The sequence below is a fragment of the Hypomesus nipponensis genome, chromosome 10 (assembly GCF_054491055.1).
Source record: "Hypomesus nipponensis isolate SF chromosome 10, ASM5449105v1, whole genome shotgun sequence".
NCBI classification, from domain to species: domain Eukaryota; kingdom Metazoa; phylum Chordata; class Actinopteri; order Osmeriformes; family Osmeridae; genus Hypomesus; species Hypomesus nipponensis.
The window spans coordinates 8,771,402-8,796,456 of NC_140370.1; the positions used below are offsets into that span (position 1 = coordinate 8,771,402).

The following is a 25,055-nucleotide window of genomic DNA, read 5'->3' on the forward strand; positions in this document are numbered from 1 at the left end:
AACAAGGTCGCTTGATGGAAACAAACAATCTCTGAATGGCCCATGAACAAACAAAGAGCCAATTACCCTAACACACCAGTTGTCCAAACTGGTCCAAGTTTTTGACATCATCATGGAGGAGTAGGTCCAGGGTGACAGGCATCTTGAGTTCATGTTTGGAGATCTTTTTCGAGTAACGTTTCGTTTCTTAAATGAATGTAAACCCACATATTAACATAATTGGATAGGAGAAATGATATGCACCCAAACACAAGTTAACAGTCTTTGCATGTCATATCAGTGGTTTATCAAAGTAGTTGAAGATACAGTATCTTAACATATAGATGTATGTACAGTATATAGAGAGCAGACAAATAGATTGATTGATAAATAGATGTGCAGCAGTGACATGGACACCAGAGCAGCCAGTGTTTTGGGGCAGCGTGGGCTCTTAGCATTCACAAGTGCATCCATGTAACCTGGCCCATTCCCGACAAGCTCTTAGATGTGTGCAGTCAGTCACTGGAGGAGCCTGGGGACCAGGAGACTGTGATCTGAATTGATATACATTGAAAGAGCCACAGGCTTATCTCTAATGAGGGTCCAGAACGCATAACACTCAATGTTTCTGAGGTGCAATGGCAAATCTGCAGAGAATTCCAATGCTATGACATGGAATGTGAACCTTCCCAAGTCATTTTGTGCTCAGGGGAAAACATAAAAAATGACTAGAATAATGGAGAGAGGCGTATATTATACAGGAAAAGCAAAACACCCGCCAGGGGGAGGGAGGGGAAACTCATGCAGCTCAATTTCATTTAAAAAATGCAAGCCCACCTCAATGGCTGTCTTACTGGACAGCTGTGAGCTAATAAGAAACAGATCCAGAATGCTCAACAAACATCGTAAAAGGGTGTTAAATGTTTGGGAGGTATCACAGAGAGAAGTATTTGGGAGATTTTGCTACTTGGGTTAGAGTTTGGACTTCAAGTAAACCAAATTACTAAACAATTAACAATATATTTGCATTTGTTTGGTTCTGGCCAATACAGGATGCATGGGTGTGGATAGACTCACATTTCTGTGGAGAATTGGGAGTATACTTACCACAGGATTCTGGAAAACAGAATTTCTTCCAAGCCATGGTTCCTTGTTAAAACACTGCCACCTTGTGGTTTATAATAAAATCCCTAAAGAGTTCTCTGAAGGTTGATGCACCATCTCTTCTTCTATAAGTTTGTTTTTGCCCCTCCCTCACACCTACCCTTAGTCACTCACAGATCTTCAGAGTAGCAGTAAATAATGCCAATATGGTCAGATGGAGACCAGAACATACAAAATCTGTCAAATAAACCTTTGTATAAATAAATACCTTTTCGTATAGACGCTATAATCCCCTCATTGGTTAAACTGGTTGGTTAAGCATGTGAAGCTCTGAGCCCAAGACCAGAAGGTTCTCTATGAGTAAATACAAGGATTGCACTTGACGCCTTGCGAAAAGTCTCTAGAGGACTTGGAAGATTTAGCTCTGGCTTGAGGGTAGCTCTCAGGTTTTAACATCTTGGGACAACTATTAAACCCTTTGCTATGGCTTGTAAAAAATAAATAAATGCTTACACAAAAGGGGACTTGATCTACCCTATTGGATAACAAAATGACACATACACTAACTTCTCAACAGTGCCTAAATCTTTATTTTCAGTAAGCTACATTTTTTTCTCCAAATTAGACAGTTTACACCATGACACAAGAGTAACTTAAATTATCAATAGTTGACATGTACGCTTGATTCCAGTCTTAAATGGAAGAATAGGTAAGACAAAAAATCAAAAGCCCTCTCAGAGTAACCTTAGTTTCCTCAACCCTTTTGCCAACTGCCGTTAGCTTCCTCTCACCCGAAAGTCATCGATTGTCCACTGCCGTTAGCGTAACATGGTAAGAGTAAAAATGAGTTAATTGACCACAGTGAGTTTGATAGTGAGACAACAGGTTCGCCTCGCTTCCAGTCAGTTGGTGCATTTTAAACACACGTCGTTGCTTGGACGAAAAAAAAGGGGTAAATTTACGACAAGCTGCAACCGCAAAAATACATGGCACTGTCAAACCGGTGAGACGAAGCGGAGGCCAACTGGGTGGGGAGAAAGACAGCCTGATATGACGCTTGGTGTACAGTAACAGAACAGCCCAAACATTACAACAGGGCTTTTAGTGCTTGCAAAACCAGAGGAGTTCAAATGTGAGTCTTTGCTGAGCCGGGCCATCTTGTCTGGAGACAACCCCCCCCCCCCCCCAAGAACATTACAATGCAAACATCATTTCTCATTACACTCACACCTTCTGTACATCTGGCAAACCCACCCATGTTTCTTTCAACCATTAATAACTGTGTTTTACTTGACTGACCCCCCTCACTCCAGATGGTACTCACCACTTACACACACGCAGACCCCCACACACACACACACATGCTCACACGCAAAGCTAAGCTTGATAGCACATTCATAGATAACCTTTCTGCAATGACATCTGCATTTGTGTTGGGCCTAGAACTAATGAACACCGGCTCCAGTTAGACGGACATGCCTCCACTCAGCCAAAACAGATGCACTAGATGCAGATTGCTGAGTCATTCAGCGTCTAGTCAGTGGTATCAGGTTGAATCCCAGTTTATGTATATAGCGATATAGTCTTTGTCCAGCTACACATCATCAGTAAGAAATCAATTATCAAAATATAATGGCAAGTTTTCAACTATGTACAAGTTAAACTGCCAGGTTGAACAAAAATAATTATTATAAATGGCACAGACAATGGTTTTCTTTGCCACATTAAATGCAGTCCAAATGTGATTGAAAGATAAACAGACAATGCACGGCTTGTTATTCAGTTATGTGCCAGAAAACTCTGAAATGATAAGTGTAAAATGACCTACACTATATGATTTAAATCTAAACACTAATAAGCCTACCAAATAAAATGTTTGTACATTAATTAGTTCTGGGGGCTACAAAATCTGACACATTCTGAAAAGCAAAATCTCAAATGAAAACTATAACAAAATATCCACACACAAAAGAAAGAAAATGTCAACAATGTAAAAAAACAAAAAAAACAAAAAAAAAACACTTTTGTGTCAAATATGAAAGGTTGTGTCTGGTACAATATGTGGCCAGTTCTTTTTTTGTTTCACTGCTTCTGAGTGTGAAATATTGAGATGTATCTGTGCTTAAAATGTGCTTTTACCATACTCCACTTTCAAATCCTATATGGTTATCACCTCAGATTGCTTAAGCACAGCAAAGACGGACTGCAGGTTTTCTGGTGGACCGTCATTTCCGGATGTAGCCCAGGTTTTCCCCTGCTCTCATTGTGCACAGTGAGGGGGGCAGGACAATAGTAATTCACCTGCACACCAGGTGAACACATCACAAGAAGAATGGAATGAAGCATGACATTTAAAAAGTTACAATCAGACACATCTGCCCACATCAGTGTGGCAGACTCAATTTCTGCACACTGGAACAAAAAGTAAAAAGAAATATTCCAAACCACAACATTTAGTTTATCCTACATCCAGCTCAATAGCGACATTAATATTTCAACAAGATCAATATATTTTTTATATCATTTTAAGGTACCTCTTATATTTTTCTGATTATTTACAACTGTACAAGCCAAGCACACACCTCAAAGTGCACATATTTAATACAGTATTGACTATTTTGCATTTACAGGATTTATATTTTCCCCAAAACAAACTGAAAATAGAAACAAATAACAAGGACTATCAAATTAGATTATTTCCATACATTTTACAACAACAAATAAAAGGAAAAAAAAATGCTGCTAGATTTGTACTTTCTTAAGACCAAGTAAGACTTGTGACGTTTGGTTTGACTAAATATTTCCATGTGTCACCTTTAGTAACATTTTGGGGTTTGAAAAGAAATCAACTCTACGCCGTCTCGTATAAAAGTTAAGGCAAAGTCATTTTTCAAGTTTAAATAAAATTCAAGTTTTCAAACACTGGATGGAAATCATACATTTTTATATATAATCATGTATATATTTTCTCTTCTTAGAAAGAAGCTTGTTATCGATATCTAATGGAATAAACAGCATTGGTTTATAAATAAGCAGATATGGTGCATCATGTCCATTTCCCCTCCCCCCCAAAAATGATTTTTTAAGACTGCCCATCCCAGTGCATCTCAGTCCTTCAGAATTGAGAATCAAACTCACTCTTATTAATATTTTTGGAACTCAAAACAAGCGTCCAAATCAGAAAAGCAGCAATCACTATTAGTACAGGACATTCTCTGAAGCATGTTCCACCCTCACCTGGTCATCTTTTTAAATAGTGGCACAAGGTGCTCCTTGTTGCAGGAAGACGTCTAGGAGACACATCTACACAGTTTGGAATCATTCTCTCACTTCCTACATTTAGGCAGAGTACAGTGGTCAATATAAAAGCACATGGTTATGAGGAGTGCCAGGAGAGATCTACATACAGTAGAAACCATGCTGAAAAGACAAAACATACTTGTAAGAGGAAGCAACAAAAGCCATATTATAAACTGGGCCAATTTCGAAATGGAGCTGAGTTAGAACATGACCAAATAGGGTGGTGTCGCCTGCCTTATATCTATCAAAGCTGAAAACTGCTGAACTTGTCTGATTCACAGAGGGACAGCTCAAGGTGTAGTTCACCATTCTGCTCAAGGTGTAGGTTACTATCCTGCTCAAGGTGTAGTTCACTATCCTGCTCAAGGTGTAGTTCACTATCCTACTCAAGGTGTAGTTCACTATCCTACTCAAGGTGTAGTTCACCATCCTGCTCAAGGTGTAGTTCACCATTCTGCTCAAGGTGTAGGTTACTATCCTGCTCAAGGTGTAGTTCACTATCCTGCTCAAGGTGTAGTTCACTATCCTGCTCAAGGTGTAGTTCACTATCCTACTCAAGGTGTAGTTCACTATCCTGCTCAAGGTGTAGTTCACCATTCTGCTCAAGGTGTAGTTCACCATCCTGCTCAAGGTGTAGTTCACCATTCTGCTCAAGGTGTAGTTCACTATCCTGCTCAAGGTGTAGTTCACTATCCTGCTCAAGGTGTAGTTCACCATCCTGCTCAAGGTGTAGTTCACCATCCTGCTCAAGGTGTAGTTCACCATCCTGCTCAAGGTGTAGTTCACCATCCTGCTCAAGGTGTAGTTCACCATCCTGCTCAAGGTGTAGTTCACCATCCTGCTCAAGGTGTAGTTCACCATCCTGCTCAAGGTGTAGTTCACCATCCTGCTCAAGGTGTAGTTCACCATCCTGCTCAAGGTGTAGTTCACCATCCTGCTCAAGGTGTAGTTCACCATCCTGCTCAAGGTGTAGTTCACTATCCTGCTCAAGGTGTAGTTCACCATCCTGCTCAAGGTGTAGTTCACCATCCTGCTCAAGGTGTAGTTCACCATCCTGCTCAAGGTGTAGTTCACCATCCTGCTCAAGGTGTAGTTCACCATCCTGCTCAAGGTGTAGTTCACCATCCTGCTCAAGGTGTAGTTCACCATCCTGCTCAAGGTGTAGGTTACTATCCACCCCTTCTGCCAACGCTGAAGCTCACAGATGAAAGTGAGGCTGAAGCTGAACCCAGTTCAAACAGTGTTGTCATTGTTTGCCTTTGTTATCGTTATCTTTTTTTCTTTTCTTTTTTACCTGTTCCACTTCATGAAACATATTAAAGATTGGAACCTTACATAATCTAATACTGAATAGTATGTTACAGCCTCAGCCCTATCAGTGGATTGGGCTCACCAGTCATCAAATGAAGAAAAAAAAGAAAATATTGAAGTGAATGAAATAAAAACACAAAAACATGCCATTACAAGTGGGACTCGAGCGCAAAACTGAGAGGATGGAGAGACAATCATACTGGAACTACTACACCAATTCCTGCGCTTTAGTACGCGTCTCAGATGCATGAAACAAGTTCTTGCTGACTTGTGAACTTAGCAGTAAATGCACACAGTTAACATTTGAAATGTTCACATGGGGGATTCTCTTTCACCATGTTTAATGTTGTGCAAGTTACAGTGGAAATCCTTTAGGGGGTTTGAGTTTTGTGGTAGAGCTGAAATTTAACAAGATGCAGTCTAACCTATTCATGTTCTGGAGAATTAACTCCCAAGTTCCCTTTTTGCCTCTGTTGGTAAACTATGAATTTCGCTATCAAACCCAGAAACAAAACTAAATAGTGCAAAGTTTTAGCTCGTATTTATCAAGTATTTCTATGCCGAGTACAGTACCTGATTATCTGAAAATCCAGGATCAACTTCAAGCACCATATCTAAGGGATTATACCAAACATCCCACTGTTTGAATCAAATCACTGCCCCCTGCCACACCTTTACTCCTTATAATACCCCCACTGTCCACGTGCCTGCAAATCTAGCCATTTCAATGCTTTTCTTCTCCGAAATTGAGAAGACATAAGGATGGAGGTATGTAGAGATTCCCACTGACACGGCGATGACGGTTAGCTCCGAGACCTGAACACATGCAGACTTCCTCTGAACCTGATCACACACCTTGTTACAAGGCCCAACTAGCCAGGTGCTTTTCAGATGCCGGGGGAGGGGGGGGGTACTGCTGGGACTAAAGACAATATGATTCTTTACCATATCAGTGATCAGATAGAAAAATGCTAAGGCGCTCTCGAAACCACCAGCATGCAACAACCAAATGTAGTAGTTACTGGTACCGACTATGAAACCAGTATCCAAAACAAACCCTAACTTAATATGCTGCTCTGTTCTAATGAGATGAAATGAGTTCCATGTTGGCAAAAAGCTAATCTTGTGTAAAGTAACTCCCAATTATCACACAAAACGGTACGCTGCAAGTTGATTGCAAATAAGTCTGTAAATAGAGATGGGAGTCGTTGCATACGAAAGCAAACATGTAAAAACTCATTGTGTATGTGTGTCAGATTTCATCCTGCACTCAGATCACATCACAGGACAGCCTGCCTGCCCCCACCATCCTCCTCCTCCACAGGACAGCCTTCTGCGATCAGCACTCTACTCACACAATACTATCCTGGAAGGCAGTTTGGACATGCGCACCAATCCCAGTCCTCTCTACAACAGTAAGATTACAGATTGACACCAAGTAACGCTAACATTTTGGAAGAAAAGAAAGAAAAATAAGTCAAAAATCGAATGAAAAAACCCAAACAAAATAAATAAAACGTCAAAAGGATGAACAGTGCTCTACGTGCACACTAAAGTGCTTTTGTCTGCAAGCCCTGAACCAGAGAGGCGTCCTCTACGCTGTGACAGGTGATTTGGGGATAAGTACTGAATAGCCCTGACATTTTCTTCTTTTCTCCTCACGGTTTCGTTGTTTTCAAATACTTCAATGCAGTGGCTCCTACTGCGGGGACTTTGGGGGCGTGTTGAGATCTTTGCTGGGGGCCTTCCCTGCGTGGGGGGGTGGCGAGGACCATCGCCCCGCCGGTCTCCTGACCTCCCGGGGGGCTCGTCCAGGAGTGGCAGTGCCAGCGGCCTTGGAGGGGTATGTCTCTCTGCCCTTGGGCTCCCCCCTGTCTCCCGGGGTGGCATCGGGGCACTTCCTCTCGTCGCTGGCGGGGGGAGCGCTGGCTGGCTTGGCCTCCTTCGGGGGCTGTAGTGTGGGGCCGTCTTTGATCCGCTGGCAGATCTCTGCGTAGGAGGGCTTCCGTAGCTCCTGGGAGAAACACACACACGATGACGGTTTGATATCAAAGTCAAAGGATGATATGCGGAAACAACACAAGGATATTTCGTTGAGGGATCTTAAGAACTGTGGAAATGTTTGAAGGTTTGAAGAAATGCTCGTACTTTGCTGGCTAGTAAAGCTTGACTCACTGTAGCAGCCCCGTTGACTTGAACAGATTTGCTAGCAGTGGACAAGGTGGCTGTGACTCGCTCCACAGACACCAGCACCTCCTTCTGCTTCACCTCCGGAAGCTTCACCTCCCTGAGAAAAACACACACACGTAACTATACCTTTTTTCCTACCGGAGACACATTAATATGTTTAAGTTGAGGAACGTGAAAAAGGTTGTCTATGGCAAAGTAATTAGTACGGAATCGCTCAAACTGTGTGCGTGTGAGCGGGCAAAGGTAAACATGGTGAAACCATCTGGGCTCCTCACTCTGTCGGGTGTGTAGAGGCAGGGCCAGTGAGAGGGGTGGCCACCGAGGCAGGGGCCGGGGCAGGCTGGAAGCTGGTGGGCAGGGGTGATGTGACCGTCCGCAGGGCCTCCTTGGGTACTCCAGATGGGAGGGGGCTCGCAGCACTGGCGTCAACGCTTACATTCTACATCAAGGTAGTAAGAGGGGGAAAAAAAACTCCAGATTTAGGCTCCCAGTAAGGCCTAAAATGGATGGGTCAACATGAAAGTGTGGAGATGGGGCCTAGTGTTTGTTTATTGACATCCTAAAAATATACCATAATAATACAGATAAACATAAAACATACATTTTCTTTTTGTAAAAAGAAAAGACAATGAAGGCCCTTAAATACAGGTACGAACCCGTTCCTTGGTGGTTCCTACGACCATGCTGGCCAGTCTGTTGTCGAAGGCATCATCCGTCTTGAGGTGTCCAGCCGCTCCGGGCAGCGGGGGGAAGCTGGAGAGCCCCAGCTCGAAGCTCGGGGACGGGGGCTTCTGAGGAGGGGGCGACTGGGGGGCCACTCTCTACGTGACGGCAGCGAGCACAAAGTCAGCACTATCCACTTGACGAACACACCGCCCACACCAGCCACAGTGTTTAAGCCCCAGCACAGTTGTAATTGGATCCATGTCACAGTGCTTCAGCATATTGCACGAGTAAAACTAAGTGCCCTTTTTAAAATAGGGGGGGGCACACACATTCTAGTCTACGCAAATACAAGAAATGGTACTTACTGTAAACTTGTCGTCCCTCTTTTTCCTATAACCAGAAATATTTTTCCTTTAAGAAAGAGAACATCCCTTAATTCACGTACATCTTTTTCTTTTATTGTTCATGACTTATCCTTACGTAGTTCTTCTCGGTGGCATAATCAAATCGCATTTCGCATCAAAATTCTCAGAGACAGATTTTTACACACCCCATTCGACTAGAGCTGCGGTTAACCACAGGACTGCGGCCCTCGCTTTGCAAACGCTTCTGCGGAAGACGTTTCCATGGCTACATTTACCTTCCACGCCCCATGCTGAGGGAGTAGTCGGTGGTGATGGGCTCGGCCACGCGGCCCGTGCCCACGTCCCTGCGTGGGAAGGCCACGGTGGAGGGTAACCTGGTCCGGGGCTGGCCCGGGGCCAGCCGCGTCTGGGGGCTGCGCACCCCGTTGATGATGCGGTCGCTGGGGAAGTTGAAGATGGCGGGGCTGTCCAGGAGCCCGGTGCCGCGGTCGGCCGTGGGGAGGGGGGGCCTCAAGTGAGGTTTACTGTGATTCCTAGAAAATAACAAGAGTTGATTGTTGGAAAAAGGTTTCAAAGAAAGCAATCTGGGGTTGTTTTTTTTTGTCTTCCTGGAGGGTTTAGGTTGGTTGAGGGGCATTTCTATGGGCGTATGTGAAGCCCTGACATAACTATATTATATATAATAAATAATCCAAGACATAACAACATTTACATCAACACTGGACAGAGCTTCCACCCACCTGTTCCTGGGAGAGTAGTGCCTGACTGTAAGTGGAGACGTAGCTGGTTTAAAACCGTGGGATGTAAATCCGTTGATGAATTGGGTGTTGTGAAATGGTGTAACCTGTCAAACGCAGGAAAGAAAGTGAACAAAATAGTTCCTTATGAAGCACCACAGCGTCAATACGCCTGTGCTTGAAATAGTGACATGCAGGACGAGCCGTGTATCATCAGCCATTATCACACCCTCCACAGCCCAGCCAGTGCCAGAGGTCCACACGAGCTAACACGCGCTAACACGAGCTAACACAAGCTAACACAAGCTAACACGCGCTAACACGAACGTGCGCCAGCGTCTCACCAGAGCGGGGTCGATGAAGCTGTGTGTGGCTGACCAGGCCTGGGGGGTGATGAGGCTGTAGAGGGGGAACTGCTGCTGAGGACTGTACACCGGTGGGATGTAGTAAGAGGTGTAGCGTTGCTGCTGCTGCTGCTGCTGCTGTTGTTGCTGCTGCTGCTGCTGCTGCTGGGCGTATGGGTTCACCTCCACCGGTCGGTAGCCATTCTTTGGCATGAAAGTGTTGATGGCGATTGCCTTTGCCTTTATGCGTGCCTTGTGAGGATCATATGAACACAAGTATTGTAAGAATATGTATAAAAAACGGAACCCATGTAAATACAGCAGTTTAGTTCATTTGGTTACTTTACTGTGAATTAACAGCGGACAAACTAATATGTTATTAGAATAGGAGACATCCTACCTTGATAGGCTTCCCTTGGAAGGTCTTCACTTCTTCACGAAGATACTGATATGCCTGTAGGAAGGGGAGAAGATATATTTGTTAACATAATGTATACATAAAACCTTGTTTAGGTGTACAATAAATGCATAAATAGACATCCGAGCAGTTGGTCTGATCCCATGACCAGCTTTGTACAGCTTGACACCCTGGTAGTGCATGTGGTGTCACATCGCAGAAGAGCCCTCACCTGCTGTGCATCTGCTTCCGATTCGAAAGTGATGAACCAGTTGTCGTTGTAAGCAAATTCACAATTGACAAATCTGGGCAAGTTATCGCCTTTGAAAAGAGCCTCGACCTCCTGAAAAACAAGTGGAAAAAACTAAATTTAAAAACATTTTATAGTGATTGTGAGAACTTTTCAAACTTTCTGATACACTGCATTCGTTATTCCTATTCCTTTGCCAAGTGGTTTTTCAAGGTCCCTAAATATTAATTCTTCAAACAAAGTACTGACTTTCTGGAACAACAAAACGAGACAGAAACTCTGTAATAAATCCCTAAAGGTTGACACCTCCAAATAAATGATGAGCCTGCGTAGGTGGTGTGCCAAACGTTAAACAGGCTCTGGTATGTTGACCACAGAGATCGACCGGACACAGAGGAATGCTAGCTGGTCTCCATTCACTAGCCTGGATCAGCAATCAGTCAAGCAGAGCATTATGGGCTATCTGACGTCAGACTCAGGAGACTACTAACCGGCAGGCTAAATGCCTGTCACTGGAATTATGGTCGAGACAGTAAAAAGACACTTGTTTTGAAAGAAAACGACAGCCTTTGATTTTGTTGACTACCCTTGCGCAACCTCCCACTGCACTTGTTAAGACAAACAAAAGATAGGGACAATAACTTAGCTAATGTATGAGGACAAAGATTCAAGCCATCACAAGTCAAACTAACAAATCATAGGCAGACGAATAAGGTCCTGTGCAGTTCTCAGTGTAGGAGGTGAGATCTTCCTACTTGCCAACCGTCTGACATGACACTAGCTAGTCCAGGTCCCATCTAAACCCCGTCCCTTAACCCCAGTGAAGCAGCCTTGACCAGACCTCGATGGGGGTGCTCTCTGAGACCTCTCTGAGGATGACGATGCAGCGGTTCTGGTTGGGCCGCACTTTCTCCCCCTTCTCATCCACCTGGACCAAGGGCAGCGCTGGGGGACACAAACACATCAGTTCCATGCATGTATGACTACATCACCCAAAACAAGATCACTAATGAATAAGACACAGAATCAAAACCCATCTAAAATCGCAATTGAAAAGAAAAGCACAAACAATGTGAACACCATTTCTATTAGGTAGGCCGGCAGCACTAAACAAATAAATGAAATGTTTAATTATGTTATAAAAAATACATCAATATAAAATATATATATATGATATAAACAGACAATGCACTGAATGACATCCATGTTAAGGCCTACCACTTACATCGCAAGATGTCGACAATGAGGTCCATGTCCGTGCTGAGCTTCTTGACATGGTCGAGGTTGGCGACCGTCATGATTGGCACGTACTGGTCGCTGTCCATCTGAGAGATAAGGTACATGTCGCTGGCCAGATTCTCCCTGCAGCCCGAGAGAGGAAGCCATACGTTACTCCCTGCATGGTCCCACCCAACAGCACCCACCATGGAATTCTTGACAGCATGAAGTAAAGCTTTCATTTGGAGCACGCCTCCCACCCACAGAGCCAACACACACACACAAACAACCAACTGTGTGTGCGTCGGTTGGGCAACATCACAGCGCATGCGTCAGAGCATTCCAGCATAGGCGGTGCTTGATGACTATCGCCAACAAATAAGTAACATAATAAGACAAGTTCATATTTTTGTAATAATAATGTATTATTATTATTATTATTATTTTTGAGTGTCTGGAAAGCCACACATAGAAATATCCTATTTGAATTTGTTATGACGCTTTAATTTCCCCCTCTGTGTTCACTGTGTCAGCTCTGTGTCTCTCAAATTCAATTGTTGTTGTCACTGCTCCAGCTTAGTTTGTCAGTCAAGCATGCATTGCCATGACACTGAGATGCTGGTGCTCACCGGGAGAGACAGAACTCTAGAGTCTTCTTCAGGTGCTCCCTCAGGTCCTCCTGGGGGTTCTCCTGCTGGGGCTCCACCACTGCTGACAGACCACAGCTATTATTACACTCAATCCCCTTCATCACAGGGAATTGTTCTAGAAGCCCGCCAGGTTTAAGTAGAATCAACTCAATTTTAAACCACAATCTAGCTTTGGGTTCAGCACAAAAAGTGTTTTTCGATTTGCGAGACGCGTGGGGAGGCGCGTTAAGACAGAGGAAGGTGTTGTGTATCGTCCGAGGCTTTGCTCTGGTGATGAATGACCCCACCTGTATGGGTGGAGTCTTGTCCAGCCTCTGGGTACTCGGGGTACGTCGGGTCAGATCCCTCCAGCGTGACGGCTGCCATCTGGGCAGGCTCAGCCAGCATCACTGGGACTGGAGGTGGCTCATCTGGCTGGGCTAGTAGGGGCTCCTCGTCCACCTTGTCTTCACTCGCTTCATAGCCTGGACAGCAACATTTACAGGCTATTATTACACGGCTGTGAATTTTGCACAGTTGAAATTCATTGGGTCGTTTTAGAGGGTAAACTATGGATTAAATTGACTATTCTGTATATTTTGTCCATAATTTGCCCGACAAATACTTACAAAGCCTAATTGGTGTACTAATTAACATTTGAATGGATATCTGTTTCCGTTTTGTCAATGTTACTGTTTGAAGTAAAGGCATAACACACATACCAAAGCCTTCAATATATAATGTGACTGGGCCAGTAGTGTCCTTTCGTGCAATTCCAAAATATATTTAAAACATTTTTTTGTATTTATTTTAAGTCTAATTGAGAATTTGTATGTCACCACTGTTTGCTGGTTAACTTCAATTTTGTCAGAACTCAACAGATGGAGACCACACATTACAATGAGTGATTACCCCCATTTGAGGAGCGGTGATAGGTGTCGGGGAATATTCATAGCCCAGACTAAATTGAGTATGAATGATTCAACCGGTGGTGCTGTGGTGACAGCGTTGCAGCCACACGGTCCGTGGACTATTTCCATCCGCTTCCTGAAATGGCTGACCTTCTGGGCCGGGGTCAGCAGAGCCATCACAGCCTTCCTTCCATGGCTGGAGAGATGGGGTGGTGTCTGCAGGCCCAGTGGTGTCCAGGTTAAGCATGTGGCTGGCCCATGCTTTCGCATTGGGGTTTAGGTCAGAAACCTTGTTGGATTCCTGTGGAGGTTTTGGAGAGAGAGAACACAGGATGACCTTACTGCTCTGCATAGAACTTGTATAGTCAGGGACAGATTTATCTACTAAGGAGCCAATCATCGTGTCAGGAAACATCCTCATGACAGGTAAAGATGGCAAGCATTTGGGAGATTTCATTCAGTCGGTGGCATATCATTATTATTTCTCTCGGTCAAAATGAAGACCCAACACCATACACATCAAGGCCACATAAATGTTAAGTCATTTTAGAATCACTGAAATTATCAACTTAAATAATAAAATAAACAATAAGCTGTGCTGTCTGTCATGTGTATGTTTTACCACGTCATATACAACGCCTCAACCCTGAGATCACCCAACAGTCATTACAGCCTCTCTGCTTCAGGCTGGGGCGAGGTGCAGGGCTACTTACAGCAGGAAACGAGAAATAATTCAGCCAATCCGACACGCACGTCTCACAGGCTAAATGACTGTAGCGGAGGGGTTGCTGTAAGAGCCAGTGTGTCTTCATAGTCCCGAGGCACGACACGGCCCATGCTCTCCACTGACAGAGACAGGAGGCTCCGACACGTCCCATCCATGGCACGCTCGTTCCCCCCTGGATCGTTACGCAGAGGTGATCGACAAGTTCACCCCCTGGGGTCCTAGCCGAGTGGTGTGAGCAGTCCCCCCAGTTTGCCCCCCCTCCCCGTCACCTCTCCCAGTCATCTCTGTCAGGGTCGCACCTCGACAGAGGCCGCAGCCGGCAGGCTCCGTCTGGGCTGTCAAACTGGGTCTGGCTGACGAGGCGCTGCCAGGAGCGGCAGGTTGTCAGGGAATAAACAACGCAGAGGAGGCTGAGGCTCACCGCCCCCCCCCCCCCCCCCCCCCCCCCGCCCTGACGTGGCTTGTGCCGACTGGCCCCAGCCTTCCCACTCTGCTGCCCTCCACGTTCCACCGCGGCTGCCCCTCGGAGTCACAGCCCACGTCATCGTCGGGGAGCCACGTCATCGCCGGGGAGCGGCGACGGCGGGTTAACCCTCACACGAGCCACGAGAGGCCGTCTGCGGAGCAGGTAACGAGTACAGCCTACTTTGCCCCTCGTTTCACAAGCCCCTGCACAATGGGCCTCGCTAATTAATTCTGATGTTAGACTAACAGATTCTCAGTAGTGGGCAGTAGGAGGGGGGGGACTTTATTGGAAAATCTTGGTCTTGGTTCCATTCTCTGCAGGTGGGTAACTATACATGGGGGGAGGGGGGTACATAAAGCCTGGTTTCCTGTGGTTTAATGCAGTACACTGATGAACGGCAAGAGACGCATCCTCCAGCCAGGTCCCAAGCATTCCACGCTGTCACTCGCACGCGCAGACAAAACCGAACCTCAAAAACAAGCTCACTGAGGCCGAGGACATGAGCCCAATAATCCAGTCATGCGCAAGTGTAATGCCCTCCCACTCGAGTCTGACCTGGCTGCTATAGAAACGGGGGACTGACATCACTCGCCGTGTCCAATGCTCTAGAGCGTTTCGGGTCCGCTTGACCTTTTCGGAATCAAAAGGGGGAGGAAGAAAAACCCGGAGCCTCGTGTATGTGTGTTTATGGTGGAGGTGATAGGGGGGGGGGGGGCTAGGGGAATAAACTTTACCTTTACCAGTGCCTGATGAGAACAGATTTTATGAGAGGAGGATATGATTCATGGGTAAACTAGAGATGGAGCTAAAGTTATAGTCACTGAGGTGCAACCCAGGACACATTTTTGTTGGCTTTAGTCTGATAGGAGGTGTTTACAGACAAGGATGGACAGACAAAGTCTCTGAAACAAAATGATAAGTGCTACTTGTGGCCTTTAAATGGACGGGAGGAGGCGAGTCATTTGCGTTCTGCTGAGTACACAGGATTCAAATGAATCAGGAAAAAATGCTTTGTCTATACAGCAACATTTATCTGTAGGCCTAGTCTACTTGCCCTTTAACGAGGCTGCAGGGATACTTGGACAGCACATTACAAGATCCAGCTAAAACAATGATATTGAGACAGGCTCCTGGTATGATGGGCTGCTTCAACTAATAAAAGGCAACATTGGTTCAACAATCAACTAAGACGTTTTCTACTTCCTGCTTTGATGTGAGTGCAGATCAGATTGGAACACAGAGCTATAAATAGGTCATATGCAATGAATGTTCATGTGCATATGCATATAGCATATGGTGTAGTGTAGAGAGCCACCGGATAAAGAATGGGACTTGCACGATAGTCCCCAAGTTAACATGCACATGGTAGGGATAAATATTTAATTAAAATGTTCCAACAATTAGCTCTAAGTCCCTGGGTGAAGACACATGCCCCAATCAGTTTTTGTCCTGCCACCAATTTTGATTCGGATCTTGTGCATGTGTAAATAATGTGGAAAAAAGCATTAGCAATGTCTTTCCACTTCCTCATTTTGGAACTTGTAGGGATACAATATTTTCCTTTTTTTTTGCAATCCACTTATTCAATACAATTTCCATAACATTCTTCCAAACTCCATAAACCTATTTGTAAAAGTACCATGCAACAGGCCGATTTTCTAACTCAATTTCAGATAAATCGGTTTGAGTCTGATAGCCTAACCTGGCAAGGAAAACACTGCTCAGTTGACATGAGGAGTCACACCAACAAGCCCATAGCCAAGCCTTCAGTAGACAGTTTCAATTTGGGACCTTGGAAGCAGTTCATGTGTTCCTGTCAATCAGACTTCCGCAGCTTTCTGTGTCTCTGGAAACCAGTGACATTCTATTGATGAAGTGAGTGGAGTCAGTCTATAGAGACTAAAATCCAGCCTTCACGCTTGCAGGTAAACGAGAAAAACACAAGAAAAACTCATAATACTACAATGCTGTGATACACTAACCTAGTCATGTATGCTGGAAGACCACAGGGTCTTCCAGCAAGGCGGCTGATGCTAATTTGAGGAAATCCAGAAGCTGGAATAAACGTCGACACCTTTGCATCGTGCTGCTACACACTCACCATGTTCAAATACATATTTGTTTTAAATACTAAAATAAATCAAAGTTCCAGGACATCCTCTGAAGCAGTTCGGGGTTAGAAGCCCACAGTGGAGCCAAGCCCAGACACGGATGAGGGTACCTACCAAATGGGAGCTCTCTTTTGCTTCTTGTACTTGCTGCACCTGTGGTTCAGCTACAACTTTTGTATCCTGGTCAGAAGTCATGAGCCGTCTACTTCTTGGCTCCTCAGGGAGAAGTCTCTTTGTCACCAAGTTAGCTGTGGGGATAAAAAAAAAATAATAATAATACTTTTGATTCAGTTGAAACTGAAACTTCCTGAAACAAGGAAGCTCATAAAGCAGGCCTCCGCCAAATACTAAAGGCATTGGAATATCTTGCTTTAATCCCAGTCATCTTGGATGAGAAAAACATGCAGGCTGTCCACAAGAGAAAATGAATGTACCAAGCACATTTGAAAACATCCCGTTTCTATCCAGTTAGGTCTCATTTGTAAAGGAGTGGTAATCCCCAAACAATCAAATGCCTGTCTCTGACATGGGCTCTCATTTTGTTTGCATACAAAGCAGAAAAAGAATGGCATGGCTGTAAAGCTCACGACCTTTGATCTACATACACAATACTGATGGAGTGTGTGCTAACATACCATTTATATAGGAAAACACCTGTTTCAGTCTATCAAACATACATGTAACAGAAACAAGTGCACACACATTTTGATACTTGAAACTAACTCAAAGTAAACTCATCAAGATCAGTTAACTAAAGTTAGCTTATCTCTTACTCAACATTAGACTATAATAATATGACAAAAAAATTAACTATTTTTACACAGACGTTTACACATTCAAGAAGCAGCAGCATCACAAAATTAGACTTAATTTACATTTCGCATTGTTGTTGTTTTGGTTGGCAACTGAAGACATCACACTGTACAAGTTAATAAGTCAAATGTATGATTTGCAAATTGTAAACTCTGCCTTGTCAAGTTCTATGAATTGGACAATATTTACATCAACATGCCTGTGGCTATCTTGCTGACAGAAAGCTACTTGTCGGGAAATGATATGGTTCAGGTGTTTATGGGGCGTGTTCTTTATGTGGTGTGCTCATTGGACAAATCAGTGATCCCGCACACTTCATGCGTCCACTGCATGAGCTCTATAAAAAGAGTCAGGTGCAGTCGATCTTTCAGCGAAAACAACTATAATTTCCATAGTTGAATAACAATTGTATGCCATCCCAACACTAGAATGTACATAGCAATCTCGTTTTACGGACTTAAAAACCTAGTCCACCTAAATTTTAAAAAGCGTCTGACGACGCTGGTATCTAGTTTCTGGCACACTGGCCACGCCATGAGTGGTTCCCTACCTAGAAGTCTCCCTGACAGACAAGTCTCATGTTTGAAGACAAATGGCAGATATGATATTTACAGTTTTCTAGCTGGTCAGTCAAAAGTGTCAACGTTTAGCTGTTTCCTAGACATTCAAATTAAGTGCGATGGTTTCGCAACTCGTGGTGATGCTGACAAGTTAGCAAAATAAAGTTTTAGGGCCGCATCATCATCATCTCCATTCAATGAAAGATGGCGACCTCCTGCGTGATTTCGCGGATTCCCCAACCCCCCATCATTCTGCAATGCCATGGTTAGCTAGCGTTCCAACCCCCATTTCTCTAGCATGAAGTCGATGTTAAAGCCGTTTTTGTTCAAACCAGCTAACCGTTAGTTAGCTACGTTAACTTACTTTTAGTCTCTATCCATCTTAAGTTCCATCGGCTACTTGTGTCGGGCAACGACTAATATAACAAGCGAGATACCGTTTGCTCAAATTGTTAGCAAGACGCTTATCGTGTTTAGCTAACCAAACTAGCTACCTGAAGGCGGCTAGAGTTAGCTAAGCTAGCTAGTATTTGCTAAAAACAGCTTCTTAACGTCATTTAGTTAGCCAGCTACAAGCTATTTGAAAATAATCTCAATGGATTATCATATCTACTGCAAACGTCATACAAATTAGAGAGCAAGTAACTAGTAAGGAAGTTAAATGCTAATGCTATATAGTTAAGTAGTGCTACCAAGAGGTTTCCGTGGGCGTTTACTCACCTGTCAACTATCGCTGCACGGCAATGCAAAAACTGATGTTGGTAGGGAGTAGTAACGATGGCAAGGCCTCGCTTGAATCGACTTCCAAACTGAATACGCAAGGTATTTAGCTAGCAGGCTAACGGCGCGAGCACGTAAACGTTAGCTAGCTAACTAGCGAGCTAGTCTGTAGCTACTCGATGAACAAGCGACAGTATCTGCTGGCAAGGATGGAAGAACGACTACGATACTCCAAAACAACGTTTCACTTGCAGTAACGGAAGCCACTTAGCAAATTCGCTCACATTTAGCTAGCGTACAACTTTGCACTTGCTTTTTCAATCAGGCCAAATCAATATTTTCCTTCGAATTTTAACAAACGGAGATAATTCGTTTACAAGATGAAAAGCTATATGAAACGTAATCCAAGAGCGGAAAATGATAGAAATGTTCGATTTGCGTTTGCTCGTTGGCTAGCTAGGAAAAAAGCTGGATCCTTCGAGGTACCAGTGTGGATTTTGGAATGGAGAAATAGCTAGCTAGCTGTTTTCCTTTCCCTTTCGAGCGCAGTGACCATCGAGCTCCAAGCTGTCACACAGGGTTTGTACGCTTTCAACGCCAAGGTCCGCCGGCAGCTAAACTGTCAGGGAGGAGCAGTTGTTGTGCCAGGCTATTTCTCTTTAGTCGTTATAGACAGGGTTTACCATATCCGTATTTGGGGGGTAAATGCCATTAAGTGTGCTTGGAGGAGCATATATGAAAAATAATTGTCACAAATAAAATGTTAATACGTTTAGAGATCTTTTTTTAAAATTTACTATAATTACGGATATAATATCAGTGATTTGATTTAAGACTTTGTTCGAATCGCGTATTCGCTCATTTGTGTATGTTCTGAATCTCAAGCCATTAAATGCATTACGTGTAGATAAACATTTGAATTAAAGAGCAAACCAATGTAACGAACTCCCCCACCCACCGAGTCTGTATGGCGGCTATTTGTGGTTGCCAAAACGTACTTACCCACAAACTACTAACTCCCGCCTCCTACAACAATAAACAGGCTCGTCGGTTGGTTGGTCTCCGCTCACAGCAGGCACAAGGATCCACTCGTGATCGTCGGTGGGTGTGGATCATGGGGGTAGGGCATTGTATGGGCAGTGCTTAAAGTGCTGGAGCACCCCTGGCGTTCTAAATCAAATGTGTTTTTAATAATGTCATTCCAAATTCACCTATTAAATCATTTCTACACTGTCACCCTCTAGGCATTTACCATGTAGTAGGCTCCTCAACAAAGACCACATCAAACGAAAGTAATTACGTTATATAGAGTGAAGTGACAACCAAAAAGAAGGATAATTTAAAATGGTTGGAAAAGTAAGCCTATATAATACCAATGTGGTGTCCTGCCGTGCAAAGGAAAAAGTAGACAAACAACATGGTTTGTGCTTTAAAGTGTGTCATTCTGTTTTCATAATCTGTCTCATTTTGGACTGTAGGTGCAATATCCGACTACAACTCTGGGGGGCAGATTAAAAACTGCTCTAAACTTTCCTCACCCGTGTCCCTCTTGTTAACAGCACTCCTTCCGAGAGTTCCGTCCTTTCCAGTGCCGTCAGCGGACCGTCGTGTTCTGCAAAAATGGCACTTTACAATTTTAAGAAGATAATGGTGGTCCCCACATCAAAGGTAATTATATAAACATAAATAGGTTTTCAAATGAATTCTCAATTGACTATTTTGTTTGTTTTGCTACTGTTAGCTACTCTAATATGGCGTAAATCGTAAAATAATGTGTTCGCATGGAGACACGTGTTCCGCAGTGAGGCCAGTTAAACCTCAAAATGACTTGTCAGTCATTTTTCATGGGTTTAAAACCGCTTTCTCAACGACATTAGTGTTCAAATATTAAACAAACCCAGTAAATTATTGTGAATAACTGAATGTATATATGTAAAGTGTGTTAGAAGAGATGTTTACATTCGCATGTTTATGCTTCTGCCCCGTTTTCCTGTCAGGACTTCATCGACATCACTTTATCCAAAACTCAAAGGAAGACACCAACAGTAGTCCACAAACATTACGCAATCCACCGAATCAGACATTTTTACATGCGCAAAGTGAAATTCACCCAGCAAAGCTACCATGACAGACTAACTCAGATCCTTACAGACTTCCCCAAGTTGGACGTAAGTACTGAGATTCATTCTTAAATGTTATCACTCAAAATACTCAGAATACTAAATAAAATATTGCTGTCTTGCCTCCAGGATATCCATCCATTCTATGCTGATTTGATGAATGTCTTGTATGACAAAGACCATTACAAGCTGGCATTGGGACAAATAAACATTGCCAAGAATTTGATTGACAAGTAAGCATTTTGTCTATTGTACAACTGGACCGATTTATGTGTGTTCCTAATGGGTTTGGAATAGACAAATCTAATGCAATTTTGATTTTGATTGCAGTGTTGCTAAAGATTATGTTCGTCTCATGAAGTATGGAGATTCTCTGTACCGGTGTAAGCAACTGAAGAGAGCGGCTCTAGGCCGCATGTGCACCATTCTGAAACGACAGAAGCAAAGCTTGGAATATCTAGAGCAAGGTACAGTACTACTAACTAGACAATTCATAAATACACTGTGATGTGGTGTTTTATATTTGTTTATGGTTATGCTTGTCTTCACAGTACGCCAGCATCTTTCTCGTTTGCCCTCGATCGATCCCAACACACGAACTCTGCTGCTTTGTGGTTATCCCAATGTGGGAAAGTCCAGTTTCATCAACAAGGTACTTACACCTATTCTGACAGACCTTTTCTTTTAAACAAGGAACATCAATGTGTTTTAAGACTTGTGCATCAATGATCACATGAAATCTCTTAGGTCACCAGAGCTGATGTAGATGTCCAGCCCTATGCTTTCACCACCAAGTCCCTGTTTGTTGGACATATGGACTACAAGTACCTTCGCTGGCAGGTAAGACAAATTTAGCCTAAACTCTTAACACCCTAGCCATCCATAACCACACCACAGTAATATCTGTATGTCTTCATGTTTACAAATGTGTTGTATTTATGATTGATGACTACCCATAAGTGGTTAAACACCCACGCCACCTCCGTATATTCAGAATGCATCACGAAGATGTCTGTCAACATCAATCAGAACATTGTCAGACATTTACATGAAACGTTTCAATCTAACATTCAATTCCATCCTGTGACTGTAGGTGGTGGACACCCCTGGGATCCTGGATCACCCATTGGAGGAGAGGAACACCATTGAGATGCAGGCCATCACCGCCCTGGCCCATCTGCGTGCTGCCGTGCTCTACATCATGGACCCGTCAGAGCAGTGTGGTCAAACCCTGGAGCAGCAGCTGGAGCTGTTCAACAACATCAGGCCTCTGTTTGCCAACAAGGTTAAAACAACCTTTGTTGAATGAATACATGATCTTAAAAAATACAATAAAAAAGTTGTATTTGTTGGTTTGCCAAACCAAGTGTGTTTTCATAATTTGTACAGATGATCTGTTTGTGTTAAATGTTAACGTTATTTTCTGGCTTCCTTCAGCCTCTGCTAGTTGTGGCTAACAAGTGCGATGTCAAAAAGATCAGCGAATTGTCTGAGGAAAACCAGGTTGGTGGTTCTGCCTCTAGTCTTTTATATACAAATTAATAATTTGTAGTTTTGATATCACTGTCTTCTCTATGAGATCTGTTCCTAAAAGTGTTCTTGCATGTTCTAGAAAATCTTTGCTGACATCTTGGCAGAGGGCATTCCTGTCATTGAGACGAGCACTTTAACCGAAGAGGGAGTGATCCAAGTAAAAACAGAGGTGAGCACTGCAGTCTACGCTTTAGGTTACCAACCAGCACCATGTTGAAATGTTTTGAATATAATGGTTGTTTTCTTGAAATACAGGCTTGTGACAAATTGTTGGCCCACCGCGTTGACAACAAAATGAAGGGCAAGAAAGTCCATGATGTCCTCAACAGACTGCATTTGGCTGTGCCTGCTAAAAGAGATGAGAAGGTAAATCCCTGAGAAGCCATTTATTTCACTCTGTGCTCAGTCCACTCAGTTGACTGTTGAAGTTAAAGTCTCAGTAGACACTGAGGTATTATTTGTTTCTAATTGTAGGACAGACCACCTTTCATCCCAGAGGGGGCTACAGTCCGAAGGAAAGCAATGGAGGTGGATGCTCCCAAACGCAGAACGGTATGTTTGGTATCATTAGAACATTTGAATACAACTGCTAAATGTTTTGTGTGAAGTTTGCTTGCATCTTGCTTCAAAAATTCTACATTTGTCTGAAGTGTAAAGTGAAATTGGAAAGTTGCTAAATAACATGTTTCTATTTACGATCACAGGAGAGGGATCTGGAGATGGAGCTTGGCGATGACTATGTACTCGACTTGCAGAGTATGTAAACACTTTTACTGATATGATAATGTTTTCCATGTGTACTGTGTATAGTTGTATAATTATTGTGATTTTGTTCTCTTAGAATACTGGGATCTGATGAACCAAGACGAGAAACATGACATCATTCCCGAAATCTGGGAGGGTCACAACATTGCAGATTACATTGATCCTGAAATCATGAAGGTGAGTGGGATGATGGCAGTAGTCTTAGAACTTTCATCAGTGTGGATGTCTTGTATGAAAAATAATACCCAGTAAGCTGCAGGACCAACCACGCTACTTGATAACTAAACATTTCTCTTCATGCTTGCATAGAACCTGGTGGAGCTGGAGAAGGAGGAGGAGCTGAAGGAGAAGGCCGGGGAGTATGATTCTGACGAGGAGAGTGAAGATGAGGAGATGCAAGAGATCCGCATGCTGGCCAAACAGATCAGGGAGAAAAAGAAGTTGAAGATTGTAGCCTCCAAAGACAAGGATGTGCATGGCCCCAGACTGCCCAGGACGGCCAAAAAGGTACGATAAATGTCTTTCGAATGTTATTTGTTGCCGATTTATAATGACGTGTTCACTTGTTATGACAATTAATGAGACAAAATTTGCATGTATTACAGGTTGACAGAAAGACTATTGAGAAAGAAATGGGAGATCTTGGTCTGGACATGACCGATAAGGATGATGTAAGTTCCTCATGATTCTCTGCCTCACATAAACGTTGTATGCACAGTCACACACTTAATTCTGAGTACGTACACACACATGTATTTAAACGTCTTTGTTGTTTCAGAGTCACTACGCAGGGCAGGCTCGCAGATCCCGGAGTGTGACCCAGAAGCGGAAGCGTGAGGTCTCTGCACCCCCCATCTCTCGCACCCGGAGCCAGAGTGCTTCTCGTCCCCCACGCGACCAGTCTGGCGTGCGTGATGCCAAGGTATGCAATGTACATCTCTTTGGGAGGCGCATGATTGTTTGTGTACTGTTTCCCCAAAAGTGTGCTCTTCATGCATTTTAAATACATTTTTATTTTAATATTTGCTTGACATTTCAGTTATGAAAAACTTTTGGCTTGATCTATAATGTATTCTTAGCAGACACTTATCCAAAGCGACAGGTACAGGGAAGATTTAAACCTGCAAGCTCTTGACCTGCAGTCATTAATCTCTTAGCTATTCCCTCCTTGCAAACTAAACCTTATCTCTTCCACAGATGGCAAGGAAGGCTAAGAAGATGATGAAGCACTCCCAAAAAGAAATAAATCGCGAGGGGAAGAAAGGAGAGGCGGACAGACATGTCTTTGACCTCAAGCCTAAACATCTATTTTCAGGAAAGAGGAAATCTGGGACCAATGATCGCAGATAAACTTGCCTGTTTGGTTACTTGTCTCGACGTTGGTCAGAAGCAGGAACTTGAGCAGTTGGGGTGGGGGCTTATCAGGGTGCAGTCCAACAGTCCTTTTGAATGGCTTTTTTGGAATATAAAACTGTCAACACAATACATATTAATATTTACACATTGTGGCACAAGTGTCATTTTTTACTGATGGTATACAGTAAAAAAATATATATATATGGTGTCAAACTTGCAGTTGGCACATGAAAAATATGTATGATGATTTAAGTAGCCCCTGAATAAATGTCCCGTCAACTGGTGAGTGCTTCATTGTGTGTTTTTCAAGTATCTGCAGACTTCTCACACATTTTAGCTGAACATTTCAAACATAAGCCATCATCAACGAATGAGGATCAACATGGTCTGAATCATTGTTATCACCATCTGTTCAGGGTGTTATTTCACGCAACAGAGGTTGAGGTTGTCTGAAATGGTCTCATAGAAGGCGTCACTTTCTCT

General features: G+C 43.5%; 3 protein-coding genes across 7 annotated transcripts; 1 reads left to right on the forward strand and 2 right to left on the reverse strand.

Annotated features, from left to right (window-relative positions):
* Positions 1 to 1,650: 1,650 nt before the first annotated feature.
* Positions 1,651 to 5,532, reverse strand: LOC146271517 (uncharacterized). 3 transcript variants are annotated; one of them, XM_084706678.1, is made up of 3 exons: positions 4,823 to 5,532; positions 4,751 to 4,774; positions 1,651 to 4,678 (listed from the first exon to the last, which is right to left on the reverse strand). In XM_084706678.1, the coding sequence occupies exons 1-3, from the start codon at positions 5,530 to 5,532 to the stop codon at positions 4,483 to 4,485; spliced, it is 930 nt and encodes a 309-aa protein (XP_084562804.1). In that variant the 3' UTR covers positions 1,651 to 4,482. The 3 variants fall into 3 exon arrangements, with proteins under 3 accessions (XP_084562804.1, XP_084562802.1, XP_084562803.1); XM_084706676.1 differs by having other exon boundaries at positions 1,651 to 4,774; XM_084706677.1 differs by having other exon boundaries at positions 4,751 to 5,532.
* larp4b (La ribonucleoprotein 4B) lies at positions 1,651 to 19,350 on the reverse strand. Of its 3 annotated transcripts, none has more exons than XM_084706673.1 (17): positions 18,799 to 19,350; positions 16,820 to 16,953; positions 13,552 to 13,702; positions 12,799 to 12,975; positions 12,491 to 12,569; positions 11,869 to 12,005; positions 11,485 to 11,588; positions 10,626 to 10,736; positions 10,397 to 10,450; positions 9,997 to 10,248; positions 9,656 to 9,759; positions 9,191 to 9,448; positions 8,916 to 8,940; positions 8,541 to 8,705; positions 8,160 to 8,323; positions 7,843 to 7,981; positions 1,651 to 7,708 (listed from the first exon to the last, which is right to left on the reverse strand). In XM_084706673.1, exons 2-17 carry the CDS (start codon positions 16,898 to 16,900, stop codon positions 7,394 to 7,396), a joined length of 2,316 nt encoding a protein of 771 aa, XP_084562799.1. In that variant the 5' UTR covers positions 16,901 to 16,953; positions 18,799 to 19,350; the 3' UTR covers positions 1,651 to 7,393. The 3 variants fall into 3 exon arrangements, with proteins under 3 accessions (XP_084562799.1, XP_084562800.1, XP_084562798.1); XM_084706674.1 differs by having other exon boundaries at positions 7,870 to 7,981; positions 8,916 to 8,961; XM_084706672.1 differs by having other exon boundaries at positions 8,916 to 8,961.
* A 1,007-nt stretch (positions 19,351 to 20,357) lies between these two features.
* gtpbp4 (GTP binding protein 4) lies at positions 20,358 to 24,856 on the forward strand. The gene is made up of 17 exons (XM_084706675.1): positions 20,358 to 20,466; positions 20,796 to 20,966; positions 21,048 to 21,151; positions 21,249 to 21,385; positions 21,470 to 21,570; positions 21,666 to 21,758; positions 22,012 to 22,203; positions 22,356 to 22,421; positions 22,531 to 22,620; positions 22,707 to 22,817; positions 22,926 to 23,003; positions 23,156 to 23,207; positions 23,293 to 23,393; positions 23,526 to 23,723; positions 23,822 to 23,887; positions 23,995 to 24,138; positions 24,414 to 24,856. The coding sequence occupies exons 1-17, from the start codon at positions 20,419 to 20,421 to the stop codon at positions 24,564 to 24,566; spliced, it is 1,905 nt and encodes a 634-aa protein (XP_084562801.1). The 5' UTR covers positions 20,358 to 20,418; the 3' UTR covers positions 24,567 to 24,856.
* Positions 24,857 to 25,055: the final 199 nt, after the last annotated feature.